Source organism: Schistocerca serialis, chromosome 9 (assembly GCF_023864345.2).
Source record: "Schistocerca serialis cubense isolate TAMUIC-IGC-003099 chromosome 9, iqSchSeri2.2, whole genome shotgun sequence".
Classification (NCBI taxonomy): domain Eukaryota; kingdom Metazoa; phylum Arthropoda; class Insecta; order Orthoptera; family Acrididae; genus Schistocerca; species Schistocerca serialis.
In genome coordinates, this window is record NC_064646.1 from 435339552 (window position 1) to 435367109 (window position 27558).

A 27558-nucleotide genomic window follows, 5' to 3' on the forward strand; every position below is an offset into this window, starting at 1 on the left:
TTAGGTACATTACGTATGTAGATCGTGTACAGTTGGGAATGTGGATCTCACGGGAAGCGTGCAAAGGATAAGTCCCTGCAGTTGCGCTATTCATCTGTGTCCTCAGTGGCTGAGATGGATAGAGCATCTGCCATGTAAGCAGGAAATCACGGGTTCGAGTCCTGGTCAGGGAACACATTTTCAGCTGTCCCCATCGAGGTATATCAACACCACCTGTCAGCAGCTGATGGTTTCAATTGTCTATCATTTATGCTAGAGAAGCTGCACAGTCATCAATGGTACCTGTTCTTTTGAGAACAGTTACTATCATCGTATAAGCTTTCTTCCTCATCTTTGTTCTTACCTTCCACTTTCGGCCAATTTTCTCTCCTTCTTCTACCTTGTACTTCCTCTCAGATGACCATGTTGATGATGGGACATTAAACCCTATCTTCCTTCTTTCCTTTACAGTCTCTCTGGCCCACATTGCTAATGTCTATTGATATAACCATCAAGTCGTTAAACTCTAGTTTCACATTCTTTTATCCTGAATTCAGATGGACTGCCTAACTCCACATCATTCACAAAGAAGGAATCCCTGTCAACATTCTTTTGTACTTATTTGTGTTATATTAGAAAATTAATGTTTAGCACATAAGCTACTACTGAATAGAGAACTAGCTTAATTGCGATGTTGCCACTACATAATGTTGATTCTATTGTTATTGCAGAACAGTGACAGCTGCGACAATCCTAATGAACAAGATAACAGTGCTGATGATGAGAAGGAAGCTGCTGGCTCACCTCAGACACCACCAAAATTGCAGCGACTACAGCAGCATATGGAATCGGAAGCGGAGATAATGGTGGCACGTCCACTTGTAAGTTATGCGGATAGTGATGGTGAAATGGGGCCAGTGGAAACTGAAAAAGAGAGGACAGATCTGGCAAGTGCTAATTTTGTTGATAGTACTGTACCTGTCCCTGTGCTCCACAAAGGAAAGAGAATTGGTACTGAACGACGAGATCCAGTTGATTCATCAACCGTTACAAATCCAGTGAAAAGGATGAGGCCAGCTAGATAGGATCAGTTGGTTGCTTACCTGAGCTCTGTAATCTCTGACCCCCTGCAGTACTCCTTCCTCAGCACCTATCAGAGTGAGCCGGAGTTATGTGCTGCAGTCAATTTGTAACTTATATCTACAATGAAGTTTTGTACATATTAGATATGGTGTACCTATAGATTGTGTACAGCACACTGCTACAATGTTTCAGCTCTCATAAGTTTTTAATTATTATTTGCTCCTGTGAAAAATGTTATGTCTTTTAATGTTTTGTATTATAACTATGTCACTGTATCTGTTAAGTATTATGTACACCAGATTACAGAGTGGTGTCATTGAAATGTCATTTTGTGAACTATGTAAACTTCCTTGCTTTTGCAACAAGTTAGTAACGTGAGCATGGTAGTTAAAATAAACAAATAAGTAAATCCTATGTTGTTCATTTCTCAACATTTCCCCTTCTGTTAATCAAGGGAGACAGTTCTAAAGTTCACAAGAACATCTCCAACAACAGAACGAAAATGGTTTACTCATAAAAATTAGTACTTAAGCAGTATAGGAGGTCTCTCACTGAATAGCGTAAGTGGTGAGTCGTCGACAGGTGCACATAAAAGAATGAAAACTTTGCTAGAATAAACCCTTTCACGGGGCAGAGTGCACTTGCCCACTTGTGGGTTGTACAGGTACTTCTGATTATTTGGGGTAAAGGGGGGAGGGGAGGGGAGATGCACGAATAATTGCAGTACAGGGTTAGTCAAAATTTTATTAACACTCAAATGGCAGAAACAATTTATTGACTTTACATACATCTATAAACAAAATACATCGAATGTGTTAAATGATATGCTGCAAGTGCTAAGTACCACCAAATTCAGTCAGTCCACCATCACATTCAACACTTGAAAATCAGCGATTAACATTTAAAATCTGTACACACATTTCACTCTGAATGGATGATACCACAACCAGTATATGGTCCTTTAGGTAACTTATGTCATGAACTTTCCTACTTTAAATATGCCCATTACCAGAAATAATATGGTGTTAACTCAGGAGTTTGTGGAGGCCAGCACAGTGGTCACTGATGACCAATCCACCAGTGTGAGAACATCGCATCGAGATGCAGTGGAATGTCATCTTGTTTGAAACAGTAGTAGTTCATCAATGGTATGCATCTCTAAACAGATGTCAGAAGTTACTGTTCACGTATAAAAAAGTAGGGTCCAGCTGCAATCACAGCACACACCTTACATTCGCTTTGGGGGAGTCATGACCCAGAATGGCGCGTGGGTTTGTGGTGGCCCACAAAATTGTGTTATGTTGGTTCACAAACCCCTTGTGTGAAAAGTGGCTTAATTGCTGAATGCTGTTACATTCAGAATATCTTGCCACATATTCATCAGTTCAGTTAAAAAAAAGACAACATTCCACCTGCTTACATTTCTGCACCAATGTTGAAGCTTGGATGTGGCATGGTCCCATCCCAAGGTTAAATTTCACTGTTTTTGAGGAATTTCTGTTTTGAAACTGCATTGTATGCTGATTTTGAGGGACTCTGCAACACTGCGTCCTGTACAACAGTGATGCTTTGTTCATATCTTCCTGGTTTTGGATGTCCTGCATTGCCTCGATAGTTGTTAGCTACTGATCTAGCATTCACAAACTTCGTGTAGCTGTGGTACAGTGTTAAACAGCTTGGTGGCTCATGTGCAAATCACATTCTATACTTTGAACGGACAAAAGTCATTGAACCATACAATTTCATCAGGCTTGCTGCAAGTCGTCTTTGCTCCAGTGCCAATTTTGAGCCATAGTGTCAACTAAAAACAGAAGAGGTTGAAGAAATTACATTGATCAGCTGTACAACAACTAAAAATAAAGTATAATACATATTTCAATAAATTGTTTGTTCTCTACATGTTGTGTCCATTTGACTAACCTTGTATTTTCAAACATATTCGGGATGTCTACTAGACGGGTAGTAGCTGGCAGTGGTGGCCAGTGTCTGCGTGAACTCAGATGCGGCACGAATAAGCCATGAACCAGATAATCTGTGCACGAATAATTGGGATTACATTATATTTGTATTGTAGCTCATCAAAGGATTTCTTTTAAAAGGTAGTAAAGTTTTCACTCCCTTTTGTATGCCTGTTAACAGTTAAACGCTTCTGCTATTCAGTGAGTGGTCTCCTTTACTCCTAAAGTACTAAGTTCTGACAAAACTTTCTTTATTGTAGCTACTCTTAAAACGACTCGTCTCGTATTGCAAGATGGAATGAAGTGCTTGAATTTTTAACGTACATCTGCCTCGTCATACCCCGTAACTAAAGTATTTACATGTCCATTATAATTATCCGTACTGTTATGCCATGGTCGGTTGATGAATTCTGTGATGATTCCCAACATTTCGTCTCCGACTGTGGGAGACATCTTCAAGGGGGTCCGTAGCGCGATGGAAGGTCCAACATACCCACTGGCTCGATACTGATTGCCGCTAAATTCCGTGTCCGCGCGCTCCCGCGCCGGCGTGACGTCACGTGTTTTGAAAATGTCAGTGCAATTGGCCGCTGTCTGTCGCCGTCGATGGCCGTTGCCATCACCCAGTAGTGGACGGGTGGTACACAATCTTCTTTAACACTGGCATCCATATACCGTTTAATTTCACGCCCTCCTCCTTTCGGTTGAAATTATTTGGGTGTTAGCGATTCCGATTGTCTCCCTGTAGAGCCTTTCGTAATACCCGCTTGTGGCGTTTCCTCGAAACGAATATTGTGGTTCCCTGGCTGGAAAGCATGCTCCGCAACAGCTGATCGTTCCGTTTCTCCTCTTCTACAATTTCCCTTGTGCTCTTCCAAACGTTTAGAAACAGTTCTTTTGGTGGTACCCACATAAACATCACCACAGCTGCATGGGATCCTATACACTCCAGCTTTTTCCAATGGTTTGCGAGTGTCCTTGGCAGGCTTAAGGTATTCCTGTATCTTCCTGGTGGGCTTGTAAATTACGGTAATATTCCGCTTCGTCAAGATCCTCCCTATTCTTTCCGTTACATTTTTAACAAACGGCAGGAAAACCTTAGATTTTGCAGTAGCCTGTACGTCAGTATGATTTCTGCGTGGCTGCCTCAACGCACGTTTTATTTCGGGAGACAAATATCCATTCTTCATTAGTGCATTGTGGAGATGTTCCATCTCAGCATCAAGCAACTCAGGTTTACAAATATTTCTAGCTCTGTCCGCTAACGTCTTGATAACACCCCGCTTCTGTTGTGGGTGGTGGTTCGAATCCCGGTGCAAATAACGGTCCGTGTGCGTGGGTTTGCGGTACACTGAGTGGCCCAAACTACCATTTTCGTTTCTAAAAACAAGCACATCGAGGAAATGTAATTTGCCATCTACCACCTCCTCCATTGTAAACTGAATTCTCGAGTTTATACTGTTCAGATGTTCGTGGAACCGGCTTAGTTCCTCCCTACCATGTCTCCACAGCACAAACGTGTCATCCATGTATCGGAACCATACATTTTGTTTTTTGCTGGCAGTACCTAAGGCCTGTTCTTCGAATTTCTCCATAAAGAAGTTAGCAATTACGGGACTTAGGGGGCTTCCCATAGCCACGCCATCCGTTTGCTCATAAAACGTTCATTCCACTTGAAGTATGTGGTCGTCAAATAACACTTAAACAGTTCTAAAATATCAGCAGGAAAAATTCGATCCAGCTGTTCCAATACATCATTAAGTGGAACCATGGTAAACAGCAATACCACATCGAAGCTGACCAATATGTCCTCCGGCTGGACCACTATGCCATTCAATCTGCTGATGAAATGTGTCGGGCCCACATGTGGTTTTAACAGCGTAGTCAAAAACTTGGCTAACGAGTAGGTGGGCGAACCAATGGCACTTTGTATCGGTCTTAACGGCACATTTTCTTTATGAATTTTGGGCAATCCATAAAGCCTCGGTGGTAGCGCAACCGAATTGCAGAGACCTTTCTGCACACTCTCTTCAGTGGAGGACTTTTTTATTAATGACGACACAATTCTGAGAACGTTGTTAGTGGGGTCCTTATTCAGCTTCCTATATGCTTGCGGATCCAGTAGATCAGTAATTTTACTCTGATAGTCGGCCACATCCATAACCACCATTGCGCTTCCTTTGTCAGCTGCGAGAACCAAAATACTATCGTCGTCATTCAGGAGTTTTAAAGCTCTTCTCTCACCCACAGTTATATTACTTTTCAGCAGTTTTGCATTGACTAATATTCTTACTGTTTCTATACAGATTTCTTCAGCTGTTACAGAATCCACACTGCGAATTCCTGCTTCTACACTGGCTATAATTTCTTCCGTGGGCACAAAACGCGGACTAACAGCAAAATTTCCTCCCTTGGCAAGCACAGATGTCTCATCGTCAGATAACGAACGTTTGGACAAATTGATAACAGTCCGGGAAACGTCTAAATGCCGAACAGTCTGATTAGGTAGCAAATTATCAAACTACTTCTTCTGTCTACTAGACGTTGTCAACATACGCTTCCCCATGGTATCATGCAGTAGTCTATCAATTTTATCCCAGTCACCGCTGCACAGTTTATTACTGATCGTAATATGGAGAGACATTAACTTACAGTTTGTGCTTGCCAAGTCCCGTCGGGTCTGCTGAATGCGCTCTCGTAGTAAGGCCTCCTTAGTCCATTTGAAAAAGCGTTGTGCCTTTCCTGAATAGAACAGTCGCTTTATCTTCAGAAACTTCGGTATAACGCCGACGGCTTTGCAACGAGACAGGAATGTGAGGGAACACAAAAGCTGCACTCTCTTCTTCTGGAGTCCTTCCAGGCGTCACACTTCTCTTGACATCTCCTCCCCGTAGAGGCGTCTGATACTGAAATGTAGACTTTCACGGCTGGAAATATCATGTCCATTATAATTATCCGGGCTGTTATGCCGTGGTCGGTTGATGAATTCTGTGATGATTCCCAACGTTTCGTCTCCGACTGCGGGAGACATCTTCAAGGGGGTCCGTAGCTCGATGGAAGGTCCAACACACCCACTGGCTCGCTACTGACTGCCGCAAAATTCCGTGTCCGCGCACTCCTGCGCCGCGGCGTGACGTCACGTGGTTTGAAAAAGTCAGTGCAATTGGCCGCTGTCCGTCGCCGTTGATCGCCGTTGCCATCACCCAGTAGTGGACGGGTGGTACACATCTTCTTTAACACACAAGGGAAATTGTAGAAGAGGAGAAACGGAATGATCAGCTGTTGCGGAGCATGCTTTTCAGCCAGGGAACCACAATATTCGTTTCGAGGAGACGCAAGTATTAGCGGCCACAAGCGGATATTACGAAAGGCTCTACAGGGAGACAATCGAAATCGCTAAACACCCTAATAATTTCAACCGAAAGGAGGAGGGCGTGAAATTAAACGATATATGGATGCCGGTGTTAAAGAAGACGTGTACCACCCGTCCACTACCGGGTGATGGCAACGGCGATCGACGGCGGCCAATTGCACTGACGTTTTCAAAACACGCAACGTCACGCCGCGGCACAGGAGCGCGCGGACACGGAGTTTAGCTGCAGTCAGTAGCGAGCCAGTGGGTGTGTTGGACCTTCCATCAAACTACGGACCCTCTTGAAGATGTCTCCTGTAATCGGAGACGAAACGTTGGGAATCATCACAGAATTCATCAACCGATGAAGGCATAACCGCCCGGATAATTATAATGGACATGATATTTCCGCCCGTGAAAGTCTACATTTTAGTATAAAGTATTTACAGTGGCAACTGTTGATCATGTGCTAACATGCTACAGCATACTGTGAATATCACTCACTCTAAAATTATGCCATTTCTCTTAAAATTTGTGCTGGTATGCAAATAAGATGGACAAGAACTTATTTTATAGCACTCTCTCTGTGATGACTCAAAATCAGTGTTGAGTGCTGAAATGACTGTCAGTGGCACTACAGTCAACTCGGAGAACGTATGCAGATGTCTGTTTTCAACTGCACATGCTCTGATGTGACATCATCCTTGTACACACTGAGGATACTACATTACTCACAGCACCAGGTCAGTACTTTTCTTTGAGCACTGCATGTAAAGTATTGTACAAGAGTAAAATATGAGGAAGTTTAGAACAGCTGTTGCCGTAGTGGTGGTGTAGCACACAGATTGGCAGTTCATTTGCTCAGGTTCGAATCCTGCTGCCCCAAACTTTTTTTTTTTAATTTTGTATTTTATTCCTCTGTGTTAAACTATTAATTATAAAATTTAATAGGACTGCTACAAATGTGTTGTCTACATCCCGCATTGAGAGCAGTTTTGTTGTTGCTGCACTGCTCACCTAATGCTGCTACGTGTGCTGAGAGACTGCATTCTGGACACTGTGAAATACCGATCATCTAGTTGTAAGGAAAGTTTCCAGTGAAATACCGATCATCTAGTTGTAAGGAAAGTTTACAGTGAAAAAATTTAAGATTTGCGTACCTTGCAGTTTGATATCTTCGCTCGATAAAGGACTAAATTTCTTTTCATTTTTAATTATAGATACTGTGCTTCATCAAATTCAGTAAATTATAACATGAACTTTAAATAGTTTGCTGAGGTAAAAATGCATTATGTAAACTTTGTGTATGGCTGATCTCGGCCCATGCATTGCTGTGTATGAAATGCGGATAAGACATAAAAATTTTATTTAAAACTGAGAACAGAATATCATCTCATTTTATTCTAGAGATATTGGTTTTTACGTCCATTGGAGTACTCATTTCTGTCCCTGCTCATTGGGAACCACAGTTATAAGAATCATCATACAATACAGTTCCGCTATTCCAAGCTAAGTGGGACTGAACACTGTTTGGTTTCGTGGGAATCTGGTACATGTAGATTTCATGAATAAAATCAATGTTTTGACTTACTAAGGCATAAATTAAGTGCAGGGATATCTGCTTTGGACCTTCAATGACTCATAGTGCAGATGCCCTACCTGTCCCTTTCTCTCCCGCATTCCAAATACATTATTGCAAATTTATTATTAAGTTTTGCTCCATGAGTGTTATTACTTTTATCAAGTCACTGTGCCTTTTTTATTTATATTCTTAGTCCCTAATGTCTACTGTTAAGCATTAAACATGGTAAGTAAAGGAAGTTGTTCTTCGTGTACATAACAACAAAAACTTGAAGTGTTAAAAAGACTGGACAAGGGACACAGTGCTTCTAAATTATCACTTGAACATGCCATCAGAAAAGCAGTGATTAGTGACTCGAGGGGGGAAAAAAAGAGCACTTTTGTTCTGCTTCAAATGAAATAACTCTTGAAAAGCAGCAAAAAAAGACTGTCTCTTCATATGAAAAACTCGACAAGCCATTATTCTTGTGTTTCACTCAAGAAAGACAGGAATCCTCATTTCTGGTCCTGTGGTAAAAGAAAAGACGCTTGAACTGAACAAGCTTATGGATGGTGACCCATTAGACAGCTCAACGAAGCAGCTGCCAATTACCTGGAAGAATTTAAAAGCCTTGTTTCTTCTCAAAACTGCTCACCACTGCAAGTATGCAACACAGATGAAACCAGACTGAATTCTAAGGCTTTGCCTACCAAAAGTCTTGCTTTGGAAGAAGAGAAATCTGCCCTGGGATTTAAATTCGACGAACAACGTCTAACTGTCTTAACTTGCAGCAACACCTCGGCAACAAACTTCCACTGATGGTAATAGGCAAAATGTAGAAACCACGAGTGTTCAAAAACATTAACGTTAACTCGCTTCCCATGTATTATAAAAATAAAAAATTGCTTCAATGAAGTGTGACTTGCTCAAGGAATGGTTTGAGCACCAGTTTGTTCCTAAAGTGGCTGCATTCAGTAGGAAAAATGGATTGCCTAATCATGCTCAGCCGTGTATAGACAATGCTCCATACCACCCAAAAGAAATGAAACTTGTTTGTGGAGGCATCAAAGCAGATTTCCGCTACCAAATGTAATTTCAGTTCTTCGGCCTATGGACCAGGCCGTTAAACAAAAATACTGAAAAATGCTGCTTTGCAACTTACTTGAAGAAGATAAAAATGAAATCACAATCGTGCAAAAACTTAGGAAAATAACAATAAAATATGTGATTTACTAGTTGGCTGAAGCAGGGGCTAGCACCACTAAGGCGTATTACAAACTTAATGGAAAACCTCTGCTCTATATTGGAATTTATTGAAACAACTTTTTACACCAGTGAAAGACTGTGACCTCCTCCCACTAGTCAAGAAAAGGTTGCGAAGACACAGAAGAAAGTTGTGTTGAGGAGTGGACTGCTGCTGTTGATAATGGTCACCAGGAGTATGGAGACGAAGGCATTGTAGCAGTGATGCAGGGCTCATCTGCTCAGATCGATGAGGAGGATGTGAACACTCAAACTGAACCCATATGATACACCTCTCCTAATGCTACATCAAACAGCATGCTTCAACACCAAATGATGTTACGTTCATGCAGCAATGGTGGAACATTGCATCCTCAGATTGATTCATTTCTTTCTGTCAGAAAAATAACGGACTTTACTTCTTAGATGGTTGTGAATGCGTTTTGTGTGTGTGTGTGTGTGTGTGTGTGTGTGTGTGTGTGTGTGTGTGTGTTTTGCAATGATTAAGAATTATTCTACAGAATGTACAAACTGAGCCGACATGTACTGTACTTTCAAGTAACCAGCTTTCTTTCCAATATGATTTCAGGCGTTTTCATCAAGCTTACACTCTGTCTGTCCATATTTAATTTCTTTGTATAATAACAAATTTATGCTTCTTCGCAAACACATTGTTAATTTCTCCGGTTTTTAAGTTTAAAAAATTGATATTTTTAATGAATTCTGTTCAGAATAAGCGGCTTTTCTGAATAATGGGGTTCAGAATAGCAGGACTCTACTATGTTCATAAACATTTCAAGATATTGAACTGAGGTATATTGCAAACAACAAAATACGAAGAGGCACCTATATTTTATGGTAAATATTCAGAACTTTTTTATATGTCGTGATAAGGAAGTAATTTGTTTGCAGCAGTGATAGGGTCGGCAGAACAGGACGTATTACAGTGCCAATAGCATCCGAGTTCTCGAAGTGAAAAGTACAAGCAACAGTACACACATCAGCTATGGAGCCTACTGGTTAAAGACATGGACTGGCAATTTGTCAATGTGTGTTTGATTCCTACTGCTGCTATCATTTTCTTAATTTTTTTATTATTACTCCTTTAATGTTAATTATAGAATTTAAATATACACTGAAGAGCCAACAGAACTGGTACACCTGCCTAATATCGTGTAGGGCCCCAGCGAGGATTCAGAAGTGACGCAACACAACGTGGCATGGATTCGACTAATGCCCGAAGTAATGCTGGAAGGAAATGACAACCTGAATCCTGCAGGGCTGCCCATAAATCTGCAAGAGTAGGAGGGGGCAGAGATCTCCTCTGAACGGCATGTTTCAAGGCATCCCAGACTCCTTTTACAGTCCGATGTCGAGCTGCGTGCCAACTTACAGCGACGAGGTGTCCATTTCATCAGGTGCGTCCACCGGGGTCCGAGGGATCATCAGGTTTGCACCGGTGCCTTCATCTTGGCCTTCGAGGGTGACACGTTACCTGAGAAAGTCAAGGTGATGGTCTACCATTGCAATGTCAAACCCTATATCCCTCCCCTAATGCGGTGCTTTAAGTGTTGGAAGTTCGGCCATATGTCTTCTCGCTGTGCTTCCACCCTCATCTGTCGCGATTGTGGTCGACCATCCCATCCTGATACTCCATGTGCCCCACCTCCCATCTGTGTCAACTGTGGACAGCACCATCCCCCTTGCTCGCCGGACTGTAAGATTCTCCAGAAGGAGCAGAAAATAATGGAATACAAGACCCTGGATAGGCTGACCTACACTGAGGCTAAGCGTAAGTTTGAACGACTGCATCCAGTACGCATGCCACCACTGTCGCTCCTGTTACAGCTCTCATAGCCCCGCCACACACCGTTAGCTCTCAGAGCCAGAGAACCACAGCGGCCCCCTTGATGGTGGGGGTCACTTCACTCCCTGTTGCTCCGGCTCCATCTACTTCAGGAGCAACGCCCCACCAACCATCGGGGACATCAGTTCCCCCTTCCCAGCCGGAGAAGCCTAAGACTTCTTCGGCTCCTCTCGCCAGGAAGGGGTCCCTTGGGGACCTCCCTTCGCAAGTTCCGAGAGGTACAAAAGCGGACACTCGCAAGTGGCTCAAACAACCACCGGTCCCTGGTCATAGGGCCTCACGGTCATCATCCTTCCCTGAGACTGACCCAGTGAAGCCCTCCCAGCCTGAACCACTGAAGGCACAGCGAGATGAGCCGAAAAAGAAAAAGGTACCCAAGAATTCTGACATTGCAGTGGCACCCGTCCCACTGCTTCCTACAAGCTCAGCGTCTGAGAATGAGGTCGAGATTCTGGTGTCTGCTGAAGACCTGGATCTCGCCGGTCCCTCAGACGCCATGGATGTCACTCACATGCGTACTGAATCGGTGGCAGCGATTGAACAAGCGGAGTAAATTGCCTTCCTAGTCCCTTCATGCCTTTCTCAGCCATGGACAATATCATTCTCCAGTGGAACTGCAGCGGTTTCTTCCACCATCTAGCTGAGCTCCGACATCTTATCAGCCTTCACCCTTTCTTCTGCATTGCTCTTCAGGAAACTTGATTTCCAGCAATGCGAACCCCCGCCCTCCGTGGCTATCAGGGTTATTATAAGAACTGGGCAGCTTATGAAAGGGTGTCTGGTGGCGTCTGCCTCTATGTCCTTCACTCTCTGCACAGCGAGTCTGTCCCTCTACGAACACCTTTGGAGGCTGTTGCTGTTCGGGTGTGGACGCCACAGGCTGTTACCGTCTGCATTCTTTACCTTCCACCGGATGGTGATGTGCCACAGCATGTCCTGGCTGCGCTGATAGCCCAATTGCCGCCACCTTTCTTGTTACTGGGCGACTTCAACGCCCATAATCCTCTGTGGGGTGGGTCAGTGGCAACAGGTCGAGGCGCCACCATTGAGCATTTATTGGCACAGCTCGATCTTTCCATTTTAAATGATGGTGCAGTCACTCATTTAGCATGGCGCATGGCACGTACTCCGCCATCGACCTTTCGATCTGCAGCCCTAGCCTCTTACCGTCTGTCCAATGGAGAGTGCATGACGACCTGTGTGGTAGTGACCACTTTCCGATCTTTCTGTCACTGCCACAGCGTCACTCTTCTGGGCGCCCTAGCTGATGGGCTATGAATAAGGCTGACTGGGACTTGTTCTCCTCCATTGCTGCTATTGAGCCTGTCTCTAAAGCCGCCATTGATGCGGTGGTTCACTCCGTCACCACCGTCATCGTTACTGCCGCAGAATCTTCAATCCGCCGTTCTTCTGGGTCCCCTCGGAGGAGGACTGTGCCTTGGTGGTCGCCTGAGATCGCCGAGGCGATTAAAGATCGCCGGCGGGCGCTACAGCATCACAAGCGACAGCCCTGCATTGAACACCTCATCACCTTCAAACGGCTGCGTGCACAAGCCCGCCACCTTATCCGCCAAAGCAAGCAGGACTGCTGGGAGAGGTACGTGTCCACCATTGGCCTCCATGTGTCTCCATCGCAGGTCTGGGCCAAGATCTGACGCATCTATGGCTATCGGACCCCTGTCAGCGTCCCTGCGCTCTCACTGAATGGAACAGTTTGTACAGACTCCGACGAAATTGCCAACAGCTTGGCAGAGCATTTTGCTCTGAGTTCCGCTTCTTCCAATTACCCAATGGCCTTCCGCTCCATTAAAGAGTGGATGGAATGTCGGAGCCTTTCTTTTCTAACCCACCATCTGGAATCCTACAATGTTCCATTCAGTGAGTGGGAATTTCACAGTGCCCTCGCCGCTTGTCCTGATACTGCTCCTGGGCCAGATAGCATCCACTGTCAGATGCTGAAACACCTTTCAGTGGACTGCCAGCGACGGCTCCTCGACCTTTACAACCATATTTGGGTTGAGGGTGAGTTTCCGTCGCAATGGCAGGAAAGTACTGTTATCCCCATTCTGAAACCAGGCAAGAACCCTTTGGAGGTGGGCAGCTACTGTCCCATTAGCCTCACCAACGTTCTTTGCAAGTTGCTTGAACGGATGGTGAGCCGGCAGTTGAATTGGGTACTGGAGTCTCCGGGCCTTCTGGCTCCGTCTCAGGGTGGGTTCCGTAAAGGCCGCTCGGCCGCTGACAATCTGGTGAGCCTGGAGTCGGCCATCCGTACTGCCTTTGCCTGCCGTCAGCACCTGGTCACTGTGTTTTTCGACATGTGGAAGGTGTACGATAACAACATGGCGTCATCACATCCTTTCTATGCTTCATGGATGGGGTCTTCGGGGCCCTCTGCCGATCTTTATCTGCAATTTTCTGTCGTATCGTACCTTTCGCGTGCAAGTCGCGGCCTCCCATAGTTCCTCCCGAGTCCAGGAGAATGGGGTACCACAGGGATCTGTCCTCAGTGTCTGCCTGTTTTTAATTGCAATAAATGGGCTCGCTGCTGCGGCGGGAAATTCTGTCTCCGCTTCCCTGTATGCTGACGACTTCTGCCTTTACTATAGTTCTATTGGCATTGCAGCTGCTGAACATCAGCTACAGGGTGCTATCCGTAAGGCGCAGTCTTGGGCTGTAGCTCATGGGTTCCAGTTTTTGGCAGCCAAGACCTGCGTTATGCATTTCTGCCGGCGACACACTGTTCACCTGGAGCCGCAGCTTTATCTTGACGGCGAACTTCTTGCTGTGGTAGAGTCATATAGGTTTTTGGGTGTGGTTTTTGATGCCCGGTTGACTTGGCTGCCTCATATTCGGCAGCTTAAACAGATATGTTGGCGGCATCTTAATGCTCTGCGATGCTTGAGCCACACCAGCTGGGGTGCCGACCGTTCTACCCTGTTACGGCTCTACCAGGCGTTAATCCAGTCCCGTCTGGATTATGGGAGCCGGGCTTATGGCTCTGCATCCCCATCTGCGTTGTGGGTGCTATACCCAATCCTCCACAGCGGGACGTGCCTTGCCACTGGTGCTTTCCGTACCAGCCCTGTGGACAGCATACTAGTGGAGGCAGGTGTCCCTCCACTGCGGTTACGGCACCTACATTTGCTGGCCGCTTATGCTGCCCATGTTTTCAGCTTGCCCGGGCATCCTAACTATCGGCCACTATTCCCACAGTCGCACGTCCGTCTTCCAGAACGTCGGCCCAGGGCTGGATGTACGATCGCGGTCCGCGTCCGAGAGCTTCTCTCCGGGCTTGGGGATTTACCTCTTCCGCCTCCTTTCCGGGCACCTCTGCATTCACCCCCGTGGTGTGTGCCTCACCCTCGCCTTCAGCTGGAATTGGCACAGGGCCCGAAGGACTCAGTCCCTCTGGAGGCCTTCCGCCGCCGCTTTCTTTCCATCCTCGCAACGTATCAGGGCTCTGGCGTTGTTTACACTGACGGCTCGATGGTTGCTGGCCGTGTCAGTTATGCGCTAACTCTAGGGGGCCATTCCGAACAACGTTGATTGCCGGCTGGCTGCAGCGTTTACACTGCTGAGCTGGTCGCCATCTTTCGTACCCTAGAGTATATCCACTCCTGCTCAGGTGAGTCCTTCGTGATCTGTAGCGATTCCCCGAGCAGTTTGCGAGCTCTCGACCAGTGTTTCCCTCGTTCTCGTCTGGTGATGGCTATCCAGGAGTCCCTGCATACTCTTGCCCGTTGTGGCCGCTCTGTGGTCTTTGTGTGGACCCCAGGCCATGTTGGGATACCCGGCAATGAAAATGTTGGCCGCCTGGCTAAAGAGGCCACCAGTGCACCATCTCTGGAGATTGGCCTTCTGGCGACTGATATGTGGGCAATCATACGCCGCAAAATTTTCGACCTATGGGACACTGAATGGTGCAGCCTGCCCATGCCGAACAAGCTTCGCCCTATCAAGGCGACGACGACTGTGTGGCGGTCGTCCATGCGGGTCTCCCGCCAGGAGTCTGTTGTCCTCTGCCGGCTGTGCATTGGGCACACTCGGCTGATGCATGGCCACTTATTGCGCCATGAGGACCCACCTCTATGTCGCTGCGGCTCCATTTTATCTGTGGTCCACATTTTGTTGGAGTGTCGCCTTTTAGCTGTGCTCAGGCAGACGTTAGCGCTGCCTGATACGCTCCCTGCCCTTTTAACTGATGACCCTGCTATGGCTGGCTTAGTTTTGCATTTTATTCAGGCAGGGGATTTTTATCATTTAATCTGAGTGTTTATGTTTTATTTTAATGTTTTGTGTTGATTCTGGCCTTTGGCCTACGGTTTTTAAACTGAGTTTTTAATGTGTTCTCGGTGTTTGGCTTTTCCTTTTTTATCTCTATGGTCGGCCAACCACCTTCACACTCTGTGAGATTTCAATTTGTTTCGTCTGATCTCTGTGTGAGTCTTTCTTGTCCTGTGTCATCTGCCGTCTTTCCTGTTGTTCGTTTTTATTCTCTTTGGGTGGTTTCAGTTTTTTGGAAAAAGGGACCGATGACCGTCGCAGTCTGGTCCCTTTAATCTCCCAAACCAACCAACCAAGGCATCCCAGATATGCTCAATAATGTTCCCATCTGGGGAGTTTGGTGGCCAGCAGAAGTGTGTTCCTGGAGCCACTCTGTAGCAATTCTGGACATGTGGGTTGTTGCATTATCCTGCTGGAATTGCCCAAGTTCATCAGAATGCACAAAGGACATGAATGGATGCAGGTGATCAGACAGGCAGCTTATGTATGTGTCACCTGTCAGAGTTGTATCTACACGTATCAGGGGTCCCACATAACTCCAACTGCACACGCCCCACACTATTACAGAGCCTCCATCAGCTTGAACAGTCCCCTGCTGACATACAGGGTCCATGGATTCATGAGGTTGTCTCCATACATGTACATCTGCTTAACACAATTTGAAATGAGACTCGTCTGACTGTGCAACATGTTTCCAGTCACCAACAGTCCAATGTCCGCGTTGATGGGCCTAGAAAAGGTGTAAAGCTTTGTATTGGTGCAGTCATCAAGGGTACAAAAGTGGGCCTTCAGCTCCGAAAGCCCATATCGATGATGTTTCATTGAACGGTTCACATGCTGACACTTGTTGATGGATCAGCAATTTGAGGAAGGGTTGCGCATCTGTCACGTCAAACAATTGTCTTCAGTCGTCGTTAGTCCTGTTCTTGCAGGATCTTTTTCCAGCTGTAGTGGTGTTGGAGATTTGATGTTTTACCGGACTCCTGATATTCACTGTACACTCGTGAAATGGTCATACATAAAAATACCCACTTCATCACTACCTCGGAGATGCTGTGTACCATCGCTCATGTCCCAACTATAACACCATGTTCAAACTCATTTAAATCTTGATAACTGTCACTGTAGCAGCAGTAACCGATCCAACAACTGTACCAGACAATTGTTGCCTTGTACACACATTGCCGACAAACAGCGCCGTATTCTACCTGCTTACATCTCTCTGTACTTGAATATACATGCATACACCAGATTCTTTGGCTACAATTACTACCTTTGTAAGTCAAAAGGCCATAGGCTGCTACACTGAAGCACACTGTTAAAATTTTGTATGGGTCGTCTCTGAGTATTTGAAACAGAGTCAGCAATTATTTTGTAAGATGTATGGAAATGTTTGTGTGATGTTCCGTCTCTGACAATAATGGAATTCTGACTTAGAACAGAAAGAAATCAACTCTCAACTATCTGACTGCAAGTATTAAAACATTCTCTTAACAGCTCCTAACAACTGTTCTGCAATGCTCCTGTATGCAACAGACAACTTACCTCTTCTTGCTGCTGCAACAGAATGATCATCATCATGCTAAAATATTTCAAATGGAATACTGCGATCCGTACAGAGGGCAATGCATGGACTAATTGCAACAATTACTGCCATACTTTTTTTATACATAGAGAAATTGAATGATCAGGAGGGATGTGGTCAACTAGCCTTAAACAATGTAAAGAAAAAGAAAGAAACTAATAAAGTCTATAGTCTATTATATTGCAATATATTATTTAAATAGACTTTTAATTATTCCACAATGTGTATACTCAATAAACACATTTCTGGCCACAACAAAGGCACGAATATTACTCTCAGTCTACAAATCTGGCAGAATCCCTCCAGTGTGCAAGCAACCAACAAATACTCGCAGCAAAAAGGCGAATTACCAAAAATCCTTAATACCAAAGTCTCCTCCAGTGCTACTAGCACGATCACCGTACATACACAACTTTTCAGTATCCTTGGGTCAGTGTATACCAAAGCTTCTTGGGAATGGTTGTTCAGACTAGTAATGATTAAGCAGACCACTCAATAAACTTGTCACATTCATTTGAGCAAATGTCTGACTGGTTCTCAATTTAATTCTAAAACGCACTATAGATAACTTACCTACATACAGACCAAGACTTATGTAAGTTTAGTGTCAGTTATGAATGTGGCCTTTAGGAGTTAACATGGTCCACTGGTGACAGGCAGCAACAATTTAAGTTTTTACTGTAATGTGTGTTCCATTAAATAACGTTATGTGAAAAAGAAACTGATATTTGGGGCAAATACCCTAGCATGAATCCTGAGTTATGCAGCAAGGAATGTTGTCAAAGATATAGTTAAAAACTTCTAGCCATTAAGGAAAGTAAAGACATTGTACATGCACATCACAAAAAAATGTACAAGGTAAAATGTAAAAGCAACTGAAACGGTACACAGGAGAGATACCAGAAATTGGGGAAGAGACTGCAAGCTAGCCTGAAAATCTTTATGTGAAGATTAGTGGAGGCACAGCTACTTATGAACTTGGGAATATTAACTGTCAGATAGCATAAGCAAATTTCAAATAGATTAGAAAAGGAAACTCTGCATCATCTAATGATCTTGTTTCAGATACAAAACAAGCAGGTGGTATCCACAGAATTAACAGCAGACATGGCGGGATTCCACTCAACAAGAGAACATCAAGCTCACTTTGTCATGGATCATTTTTGTTGAACACACTAGGTATAGCTTGGTGGACAAATGTCATATTATAAGTCCAAAAGTTCAGAATTCAATCCTCAGTCAGTCTTAAGATTTTTCTGCTACTTATCATTTTACTCACCTAAGGTATTTTGTAATGTGGAAATGCCACACTATATCACAGTTCATGTGCCTCGTTGAACTGTAGACAGCTCTATAACACTACGGATAAGTCAGTTCAAAGGTTTGAGGAAGGCAAGGACATACCGTCCCAGCTTTAACTTTTTATTTTTCTAAAATAAAGATAAATAGAGATGAGATCCATGTGGAATAATTTCAGTTTTATTGAGATTTGTACAGATTGTACCTAAGTGATCTGCATGAACTACTACAAACTTTTAGCTCCCTTTTTCACTTTGTGTAGACATCACAGAGATTTTTACAAGGATTACTTTTCTCAGAACTGGAAATCTCACAAGAAAACAAAAAAATTGTTAAGTGTAACAAGCCATTATTCCTTACCTAAAATAGCTAGGATAATGCAACTTTTGCACAGATCAGAAAGCAGTGCTCACGGTTTAGTCTCTCTTCAAACTTGCTGACAAATTTTGGTGTAAGATATTTTCCTCATATTTGAACAAGGAGTTAGAAATGAGTGCAACACACTGGAAACATGCTTGCTTGGAGGAAAATGACACTGTTTATGTATGTTAAGTGATGGCTGATTGTGCTTTTGGATACAATCACATTGGCGTTTCAGTGTCGTAATTGGTTTTGACCTCCCAGTGGTCATCTTCATACTGTCAACAGATAAACAGATTAAACAAAGGAACTACATAATCTACAAAGCCTGGCAAGTAACTACCTATGTAATCAACAAAAGTCCGGTTGCTGCAAGTGGAAGTGGAATCCATTGTGTGGCTGATTGTGCTTTTGGACACAATCACATTGGCGTTTCAGTGTCGTAATTGGTTTTGACCTCCCAGTGGTCATCTTCATACTGTCAACAGATAAACAGATTAAACAAAGGAACTACATAATCTACAAAGCCTGGCAAGTAACTACCTATGTAATCAATAAAAGTCCGGTTGCTGCAAGTGGAAGTGGAATCCATTGTGTTTTTAACAGTACTGAAGACAAGAATAGGTAGGGGTGAAGGTCTTTTGCAAGGAGTACAGCCTGTCTTTGCATACATTTCTACATTCAGAAAAATAGTAGCTTGCCGTTGGATGAAGACTCTCTGGCATGCTTTCAACAAGAAGCACTACTGTCACATATGTATGAAATCTTGCATTGTTTGACAAAAAGTATCATGCAATACACAAATGTCTGCACCTAACCAATATCGGAATGGCAAAACACCTACAATGTGTGAAAGTCTGATAAAAAGCAGGCCAAAAACTCTGACCACCATGCAGAAACATCGAGAAGAAGCTAGTGGGATAAACTTGTATTCATATCTTCACAAATATTTATCAGCTACTGGAAAATAACTTTAATTTCAAAAAAATTGTTCGAGAGATAAGAAAAAGGCTTTGCAAAGTGAATGATGCAATTATTTAAAAAACTGCAACAGTCAGTGGCTGATAAGAGCTCGAACGTGGGAGAAGGTCTTGCAGGTTGCTTAGGTACATTCTACACAAATTTCATTAACTTTGAAGAGGGCCACTTGATGCAAAATGACACAAAGGCTAAAAGATATGTGGTTGGCATGTCACTTACAATTAAAATCTCACTACATTGGTTACATCAGTATCCTACCAGTGCATGCATGTAGTTTACTAAAATGTGATTCAATAAGATTGATACACTACAAATTTATAGGTCCTTTATCCTAGCAGGTAGTACTGTGATAAAGATCGGTGGCATACTGCCTTGTTAGACTGACTGGCTTCCTCATGAGAGCCTCATAGACTGTTCTTAATATCATGTAACTGGTAATCATCAATTTACTGCTCTGAACGCACACCCACTCTTTTCCCATTGAAACATTTTGCAACAGCAAGCTCTTCATACCTTCCATGTTTCTTTGCCCATCTTGTGCCACAGCCAATACGTCTTGTATCCAGCAAAATGAGTCTTTCATTTTCATAAATGGATAGGGGTATTATGAATGGTTAGGATCACTTTCCCTGCTGGAAGGATTCACAACCAACAAGATATAATGGCTCTGAGCACTATGGGACTTAACAGCTACGGTCATCAGTCCCCTAGAACTTAGAACTACTTAAACCTAACTAACCTAAGGACAGCACACAACACCCAGCCATCACGAGGCAGAGAAAATCCCTGACCCCGCCGGGAATCGAACCCGGGAACCCGGGCGTGAGAGGCGAGAACGCTACCGCAGGACCACGAGATGCGGGCCAACAAGATATATATTTTGAATCATTCCTCACCCAGAACCCTTGGACTGATTTGAATGTAACCAAACTGATGGGTGAATCCCAAAAGCATTTCCAAGAAAACTGATCCAGAGGCATGCATCTGCCTTGTCTAATCAGTTTCAACAACAGTAAAAATACAAAACACACCTAAAATAGTCAAATCCTTGTTTAAAGGCTTGGTTTGGAGTATAAACTAGCTTTAAAACTGTTATCAGCCTCATTAATGGCCTGGGTGGAGTTTCACTCAACACTAAGTTAAAACATCTAAATTTGCCATTCTTACGGTGTGTCTATACAATGGCTCTTTCCTTATGCACAAGTGCAAATGCGTGGGGACAGAAGTGCATATGCAAAAATCAGTAGAAAGAATGCATGTGCATCAACTTGTGTGCTTGGAAATTTGTGCTGCATTTATAGTTATGAATTACAACAAAAAGAAGAAAAACAAAGGAAACTATGGGTAAAACAGTATCTAAATAATGGAGGTACTGTGTGTAAGAAACACAAAGTGATGGTAACATTTTGCTTGCAAATTTCAGAATAATGCTACAGCAAGGTTTCGATTTTCTGCTTAGGAAACTGAGAATTTGTCTCTTAAGGCAAAATACTATTATGTGTAATGCAATTTATGCAGCAATAAGGCTGATGATAACATTTTGATATCTGGCAACTGTTGACTCATACACCAGTTTGAGAAATTTATTTTGCATTTCAAAACAATACATTTTACTGTTTATTGCTGAAACTGGGAAATTAAAAGGGGTGTTCTTAGTGGTTATGTGAAGGTTAGTTGGCTTTCATTAAGTCAGTCATACATTATTTTATTTTTTAAAAATTGTTTACACAGCTTTACTTAAGAATTATTATAAACTAACATCCCCAGACTCCACAAACACATGAATGTTGCGGACCCCAGAATCCACTGCACCAGTGGTCATGTTTTCCACAGTTGAATTTCTTGTATTTTCAGTGTCTATTTCATTTTCTAGCAGTTTTTTGAGGAAGTCCACTTGTGCCATCTTATTCAGCTGTTCACACGTCAGGCTCCTCAATTGTTCTGCTATTAAATCACTAACACAGGTATTTTCATCCACAATTTTTAAGTGCACTTTTCATAAATTTGAACCCTGTTGCTTGTTTTTTTCCCCTACTTCAACAATTATATTTTTTTACACTAATATAATCTGAGTCTTATCTTATTTTTAGTTCCCACAAAGTCAAGCCCATACATGGCACTCTGGGCATAGCATCACAAGTAACCTTTAGAGGCAGAGTTTCATATTAATTCACTTTATCTGTTATCTTTAAATTTCAGCTTGTTTTCTTTGGAGTCCATCCAACATTGCACATGTATCACCTGTTTGCTCTAGCTGCCTGTTATCTGCTAAGTAGTGCAAGAGATCCCTACCAAACCTGGGGATCAAGGCTCTGATGCATGGCCTCCGATTCAAACATTAGAAGCTGGCTTCAGATGGAAAGAAATGGCAAACCAACTTCCAGACTAAGGGGGAAGATAGGATTTGCCCTTTTACTCCCTTGTTGCCCGTTTTATATTCTCATAATGGCTAGTGTCCAGGATCTTATGACAGCTGAACCACACAGCCATAAACAGAACTAAATAATGACTTTGCAAAATACAACTGTTACCTTACCCCTAGCACTACGGGTTTGTGACCAAATCTTTGAGATGTAACAACCAAAGGCCCAGAAAGGTCCTTTTTACAGCCATGGCAGGATTACAGGCCATTAACCATGACGTGCCAACTATCAACCAAATCTAATCATCTCAAGTTAAGCCTGGAATAACACCCTCAACCATCACTACCAAATTTCATTGCCGCCACAATACTTTCTTACTAAATCCCATTGCCAGGCATCCATTTGATTGACACATGTTCATACATCACTACTATGTCTTTTCAGTGTCTAATCAACTTTCACCGCTCCATAGATACTAAATTTTTAGTGGCGGTATTAATTTATAAATAATATTTAAATCTCCAGCTCTCTTAAATTAGGCTGACTGGAAAATGTAACATTATTTTTACACTGATTGTGCATTTTTACCTTTGTGCTTCTCTAATGTGGGACTACAATTCAAATTTTTTAGCAGAATTATGTTGAATTTATTTAATTTGTTATAAGGATATGTCACGTTGCATTAAGTAGCTTTTTTTTTTTTTTTTTTTTTTTTGAAGGAGTTATTAAAATTACAACTGGTGAGATTGTGTCTATCAGCTGACTGAAGTGGTCAAAGTATTGAAAGTGTTTATTGTATGTGACACACTTTTTAACGCTTCTGCTGATTATTGTTAATTGTCACAGCAGAGATGAAATTGGCTGCGCACGATCAATGTATCTTACAGCATCTTAATCCAACTGATGTGTTGAAAATAAGTGTGTTCTGTAAATTAATTTTTTTCAGGAAATGGGAAAATAACTGTTTTAATCCACAGGGCTTTAAGCTTTACACTATTATACATGTTGCACATATTCGAAAACAGATGCTGACAAATAATGTATTAAAGGGTTTGCACTCTTTTTTTTAAGTATATATGTAAAATATCTTGTGCATTTAGTTTGCTTTCATTTATTTGAATGGGCTCATTAGATGCTTGGTTGTCCAAAGAATCAGTCAGTTTTACATCCTTCTTTGAGTACCATAGTGAAAACTATAGTGCGTCCATCGCTGAATATTTTGGCTCATGAGAGAATCACAGAACCAGAGAGAGAGAGAGAGAGAGAGAGAGAGAGAGAGAGAGAGAGAGAGAGAGAGTGTGTGTGTGTGTGTGTGTGTGTGTGTTTTCCCCCCCTCTTGATTGGGTAGGCAGGTGACAGTTTGGATGAGACTTGGTGACAACAAATGTGAATACGAATGAAAGGTTGTGGTAACAGATTAATCTCAGCTTGGACTTAGGTCTCCATCATTTGCTCTATATTTAATTACTATGTGAACATAAAAAACACTTTCATTTCTAAGTTCAGTATGAATCTGCAATAGCAAATATTCATTCCATATAGAACACATTTTCTATACAATTAACTGTAACATTCATTCAGAAATGCTGTGTATACAGGACAGAACATGACAAGTATTTTGATGCATATTATGTACATGCAACATACATAATTTGTGATAAATGCAAAAAAGGTGGAAGGGGCTACTATGTAATCTTTTCAATATCGACTTTAACCCAAACTAAACAAAGAAGTGAATCTTAATCTTTACAAATCATTAATTTAAATATACTGCAATATTTTACATATATATGGAAATGCATTACATACACTGTGATGGAACTAAACTGTACAAATATGAAACAGGGATGGTGGACCAAGCACACATTACATCCGCGTCTTGTGTTTAATTTTTTCCTACTACTTCAATACTTTGCAAATTACACTATTTGCTCTACTTTGTATTCTCACTAAGCAGCATGCTGAAATGCTTACCATAGATGCTTTTAGCATGCAGAAATTGAAAAAGTGAAAGTGACTGACAGCGTAAAAGGGACCTCATGGGATTGTTGGGACAATAGAGCTTTTGATGTGATTAGAACAGACTGATTGCACTAATGATGCACAGAATTACTGACCTATGTCACTGGGCTCTGTAGAATTATAGAATAAGTTTGTTTTCATGTAATAAGTCTGCAATAATTAGCGTACTTAACACAAGCACCAATAATGCAAAACTAAGCTTCCTCCGTTTTTCACGAGATCAATAACGCTTTGAACACGGATAATCAGGTTGATATTGTAGTTACAGATCTGAAAAGTCTTTGATACCATACTGCATTGTCCCCTACTGAACGGAATACATCTTACGAAATATTGAAACAGGTATGCAAACACAATGAAGACATCTTTGCTGAAAAAACATAATACATTCATATTTCTGGCAAGATGTAATCAGAAAGAAAAGAAGAGTACAGCCCCTCAAGGTTGCGCAATGACTCCATTACTGTTTACAAAATATATAAATTTTTTTTAAAACAGAAAGAAAACTTGCAGATTATAAGCAATTTAAACTGGCAGGCAGATTATCCAAAACATAAATAAATAAAATATAATGCATGTAAATAGAAGAAATAGTGTTTATTCAATGGATGGGTGACTGTCCAGGGAAAACTGGGTAACAGTGGTTTTAAGCACACACTATTCGCCAAAGTGGTGCCCAATTGAAGGACTTGCACCAGGCCTCTTGAGTGGTGACCAATTAGTGCAATCAATAACAAGCATCAAGTATTGAGAAAAAGGAAGGGAAATTAAAATTCCATCAGTGAGGTAGTCATCAGAGATAAAGCACATGCTAGGACTACTGAAGGAAGCCTGCTATATCCTTTTCAACTGAACCATCCACATACCAGTAGTATTTGTTGAGAGCTGCTTAAGGCAGAACACTACTATAAATTTGGGCCTGGGAAAGCAAATGTAAGGCTAAGATTTATTGAAAGAATCCTGAAAAGTGGTTGTTTACAAAATTCTTGTCTTAGGCTCTTACCAAGTGAATTAATGGAAGAGATGAAAAATATTCAAAGAAGCAATGTGCTTAGTTGGTTTGAGAATATGCTAGAAATGCTCAACAAACCAATGAGGGATGTTACATGAAAGGCAGTATTCACTGCTGAGAGCCCTTGTTCCAATACAAATAAAGGTTAATCCTATTAATTTATACCTTTTGCCAGTTGTTGTTGTTGTTGTTGTTGTTGTTGTGGCCTTACCATTAGGAAAATAACTGCCAAACATGGGAATAAAGATGATACAACTCTGTGTAAAATTAGTACACACTCAGTTGCAGAATGAATATGAACTATAAACAATCTGTAATTTGTTTCTGAATATCCTTTTGTTGTAAAATAGTTTGGAGTATAACACAGAATTTTTTGGTATGGTACTTACTACACTGATCATTTATCAGGAGATTGTCAAAATTGGTAAATACATTACAGTAAACTGGAACTGCTAATATTTACAGAATTAATACACTGTCAGAATGAAACATTGTTTTGCACTTTAAACTAAATTTATCATACACAAAATACTTAATCTTGACTGTTGTGGCCAAGTGCTACTTAAGTTTGTCTAACAGTCCCTGTTAAGATATTCATTTATAGAGCAGGAAAAGTTGCCAATCAAAAAGTCTTCCAAACTCTGTTTAAACCATGCTTTGTCTGAAAACAAGTTTGTAACAGTTGCTGGCAATTTATTGAAAATGTGCGTTCCTGAATACTGGACCCTTTCTTGGGCCAAGTTAAGGGATTTTTAGGTCTTTATGTAGATTTCACATGCAGCCAAAGTGATGTGAAGAATAATTAATAAAAGACTTGAAAAAGTAATGAAGGATAATCTTGGCAAGGAGCAATTTGGCTTTAGACGGAATATGGGCACCAGGGATGCAATGGGGCTCCTACGAATCTTGCGAGAAAGGTTTATTGAAAAAAGAAGAGACCTATATATATGGGCTTCATTGATCTAGAAAAGGCATTTGACAATGTGGTTTGGAACAAGCTGGTGACTATAATGAGGGAAAAGAGAGTGGACTGGAAAACCAGATGACTTGTAAACTCATTATACCTTAATCAAAAAGTTTCAATTAAAGTGAGAGGAGAAAGTACAAACTGGATCGGACTAGGAAAAGGAGTAAGACAAGGATGCTGTCTATCACCCACTATTTTCAACCTCTACTTGGAAAATATGGTTGACCAATGCTCATTAGATGACAAAGGTGTAGAAATTGGAGGAAGAAGAGTAGGGTGTTTCAGGTTTACTGATGACAGCACAGGGGAAAAAGAATTACAGGATTTGGTGGACACCATTGAAACTAATGGAAAAATATGGAATGAAAATTAACACAAATAAAACAAAAGTATTGACACTAGGAGGAAATAAAAATTATGCTGAATGGAGAAATACTAGAACACGTGCAAAATTTTTAAGTATCTTGGAAGCAGGATAGACACCGACTGGAAGTGCACTACAAAAATTAAAACAAGGATAGCAATGGCAAAAGAGGTGTTTTATAAGAAAATGAGAATTTTCTGCAGCGGTCTGGACAGAGAACTTAGGAAAGGATTCACAAAATGTCTTGTATGGAGCGTTCTTCTGTATGGCGCTGAAACATGGACTATAAGGAAGAAAGACAGAGAAAGGCTGGAGGCTTTTGAGATCTGGACATGGCGGAGGATGGAAAGAATAAGTTGGATGGACAGAGTAAAAAATGAAGAGGTACTGAGAAGAGTGGAAGAGAAAAGACAGTTACTAGATGTAATAAAGAGAAGAAAAAGAAATTGGATTGGGCATAGATTAAGAAAGAATGATAAAAACAGTTTTAGAAGGTTATGTAGAAGGGAAAAGGAAGTGAGGTAGGAAGAGATTCCAGATACTGGATGACATGATGGACGGTACAACATACAGCAGCCTTAAGTAGAAAGCAATGCATTGCAGAAAAATGGAGAGGCAAAGGACCTGCTGATATAGCAGATAACTGATGATGATGTAGATCATTCCTAGTATTGACACTATGTATTAAGCAACTGGTTACAAATAGAGATACATTATTTGCAACAAATTTCATTAAGGAATAATATATTGAGAAGCAGTGGTTGGAATACAAAGTCCCTTGAACAGGTTCTAGAATTTACACCACAATTGATTCTTATTACACGCTTTTGCACGCTAAACTTTTGCTCGGTTTGACGAGTTACCCCTGAATATGATCCCGAATGGCCTAATAGCATAAAAGTAAGCAAAGTACCTAAGTTTTTCTTATATTTATATCTCCTAAATATGACATAATTCTCACTACAGATACAGGCTTGTTTAGGCACTTAAGCAACTCTGCGGTATGCCCTTTCCGATTGAATTTATTATCGAGTTTTAAGCCCAGAAATTTTACACTGTCAACCACTTCGATTTGCTTGTCTTCCCTCGATTGCGTATTTCTACTCTATCGTGATACGGGAAATTTTGATGAGCGGCATACATGGTAAATTTCCGAACAGAAGTGACTTTGCAGTATGATTCTAAAACACATATCCGAAACGAATAATCCCTCCTTCTCCGCAGTCCGCACTGTCTTGTCATTTGGAGCATTTATCTCTGACTGACTAATCCAAAG

At 42.0% G+C, this 27558-nt stretch overlaps 2 protein-coding genes across 9 annotated transcripts in view; one reads left to right on the forward strand and one right to left on the reverse strand.

Annotated features, from left to right (window-relative positions):
• Nucleotides 1–1476, forward strand: part of LOC126418458 (protein piccolo-like) — a 344054-nt gene extending 342578 nt beyond the window's left edge. For all 5 annotated transcript variants that reach the window (XM_050085227.1, XM_050085225.1, XM_050085226.1 and 2 more), the window contains one exon: nt 711–1476. In XM_050085227.1, coding sequence (XP_049941184.1) covers nt 711–1064 — 354 coding nt within the window. In that variant the 3' untranslated portion in view covers nt 1065–1476. The remainder of the gene's footprint in view (nt 1–710) is intronic.
• A 390-nt stretch (nt 1477–1866) lies between these two features.
• On the reverse strand, nt 1867–27530 carry LOC126418579 (uncharacterized). Of its 4 annotated transcripts, none has more exons than XR_007575868.1 (4): nt 27424–27530; nt 18917–19051; nt 2983–3094; nt 1867–2863 (listed from the first exon to the last, which is right to left on the reverse strand). XR_007575868.1 is itself a non-coding variant. In XM_050085396.1 (2 exons), the coding sequence occupies exon 1, from the start codon at nt 4652–4654 to the stop codon at nt 3731–3733; it is 924 nt and encodes a 307-aa protein (XP_049941353.1). In that variant the 5' UTR covers nt 4655–5890; the 3' UTR covers nt 1867–2863; nt 2983–3730. The 4 variants fall into 4 exon arrangements, 1 of the variants encoding a protein (XP_049941353.1); XR_007575869.1 differs by lacking the exon at nt 27424–27530 and adding an exon at nt 24035–24480; XR_007575867.1 differs by lacking the exon at nt 27424–27530 and having other exon boundaries at nt 18917–22506.
• Nucleotides 27531–27558: the final 28 nt, after the last annotated feature.

What these genes read in the sequence shown, in the direction of transcription:
- LOC126418579 (XM_050085396.1), bottom strand. Translation starts at nt 4,654, where the DNA reads ATGGGAAGCCCCCTAAGTCCCGTAATTGCTAACTTCTTTATGGAGAAA.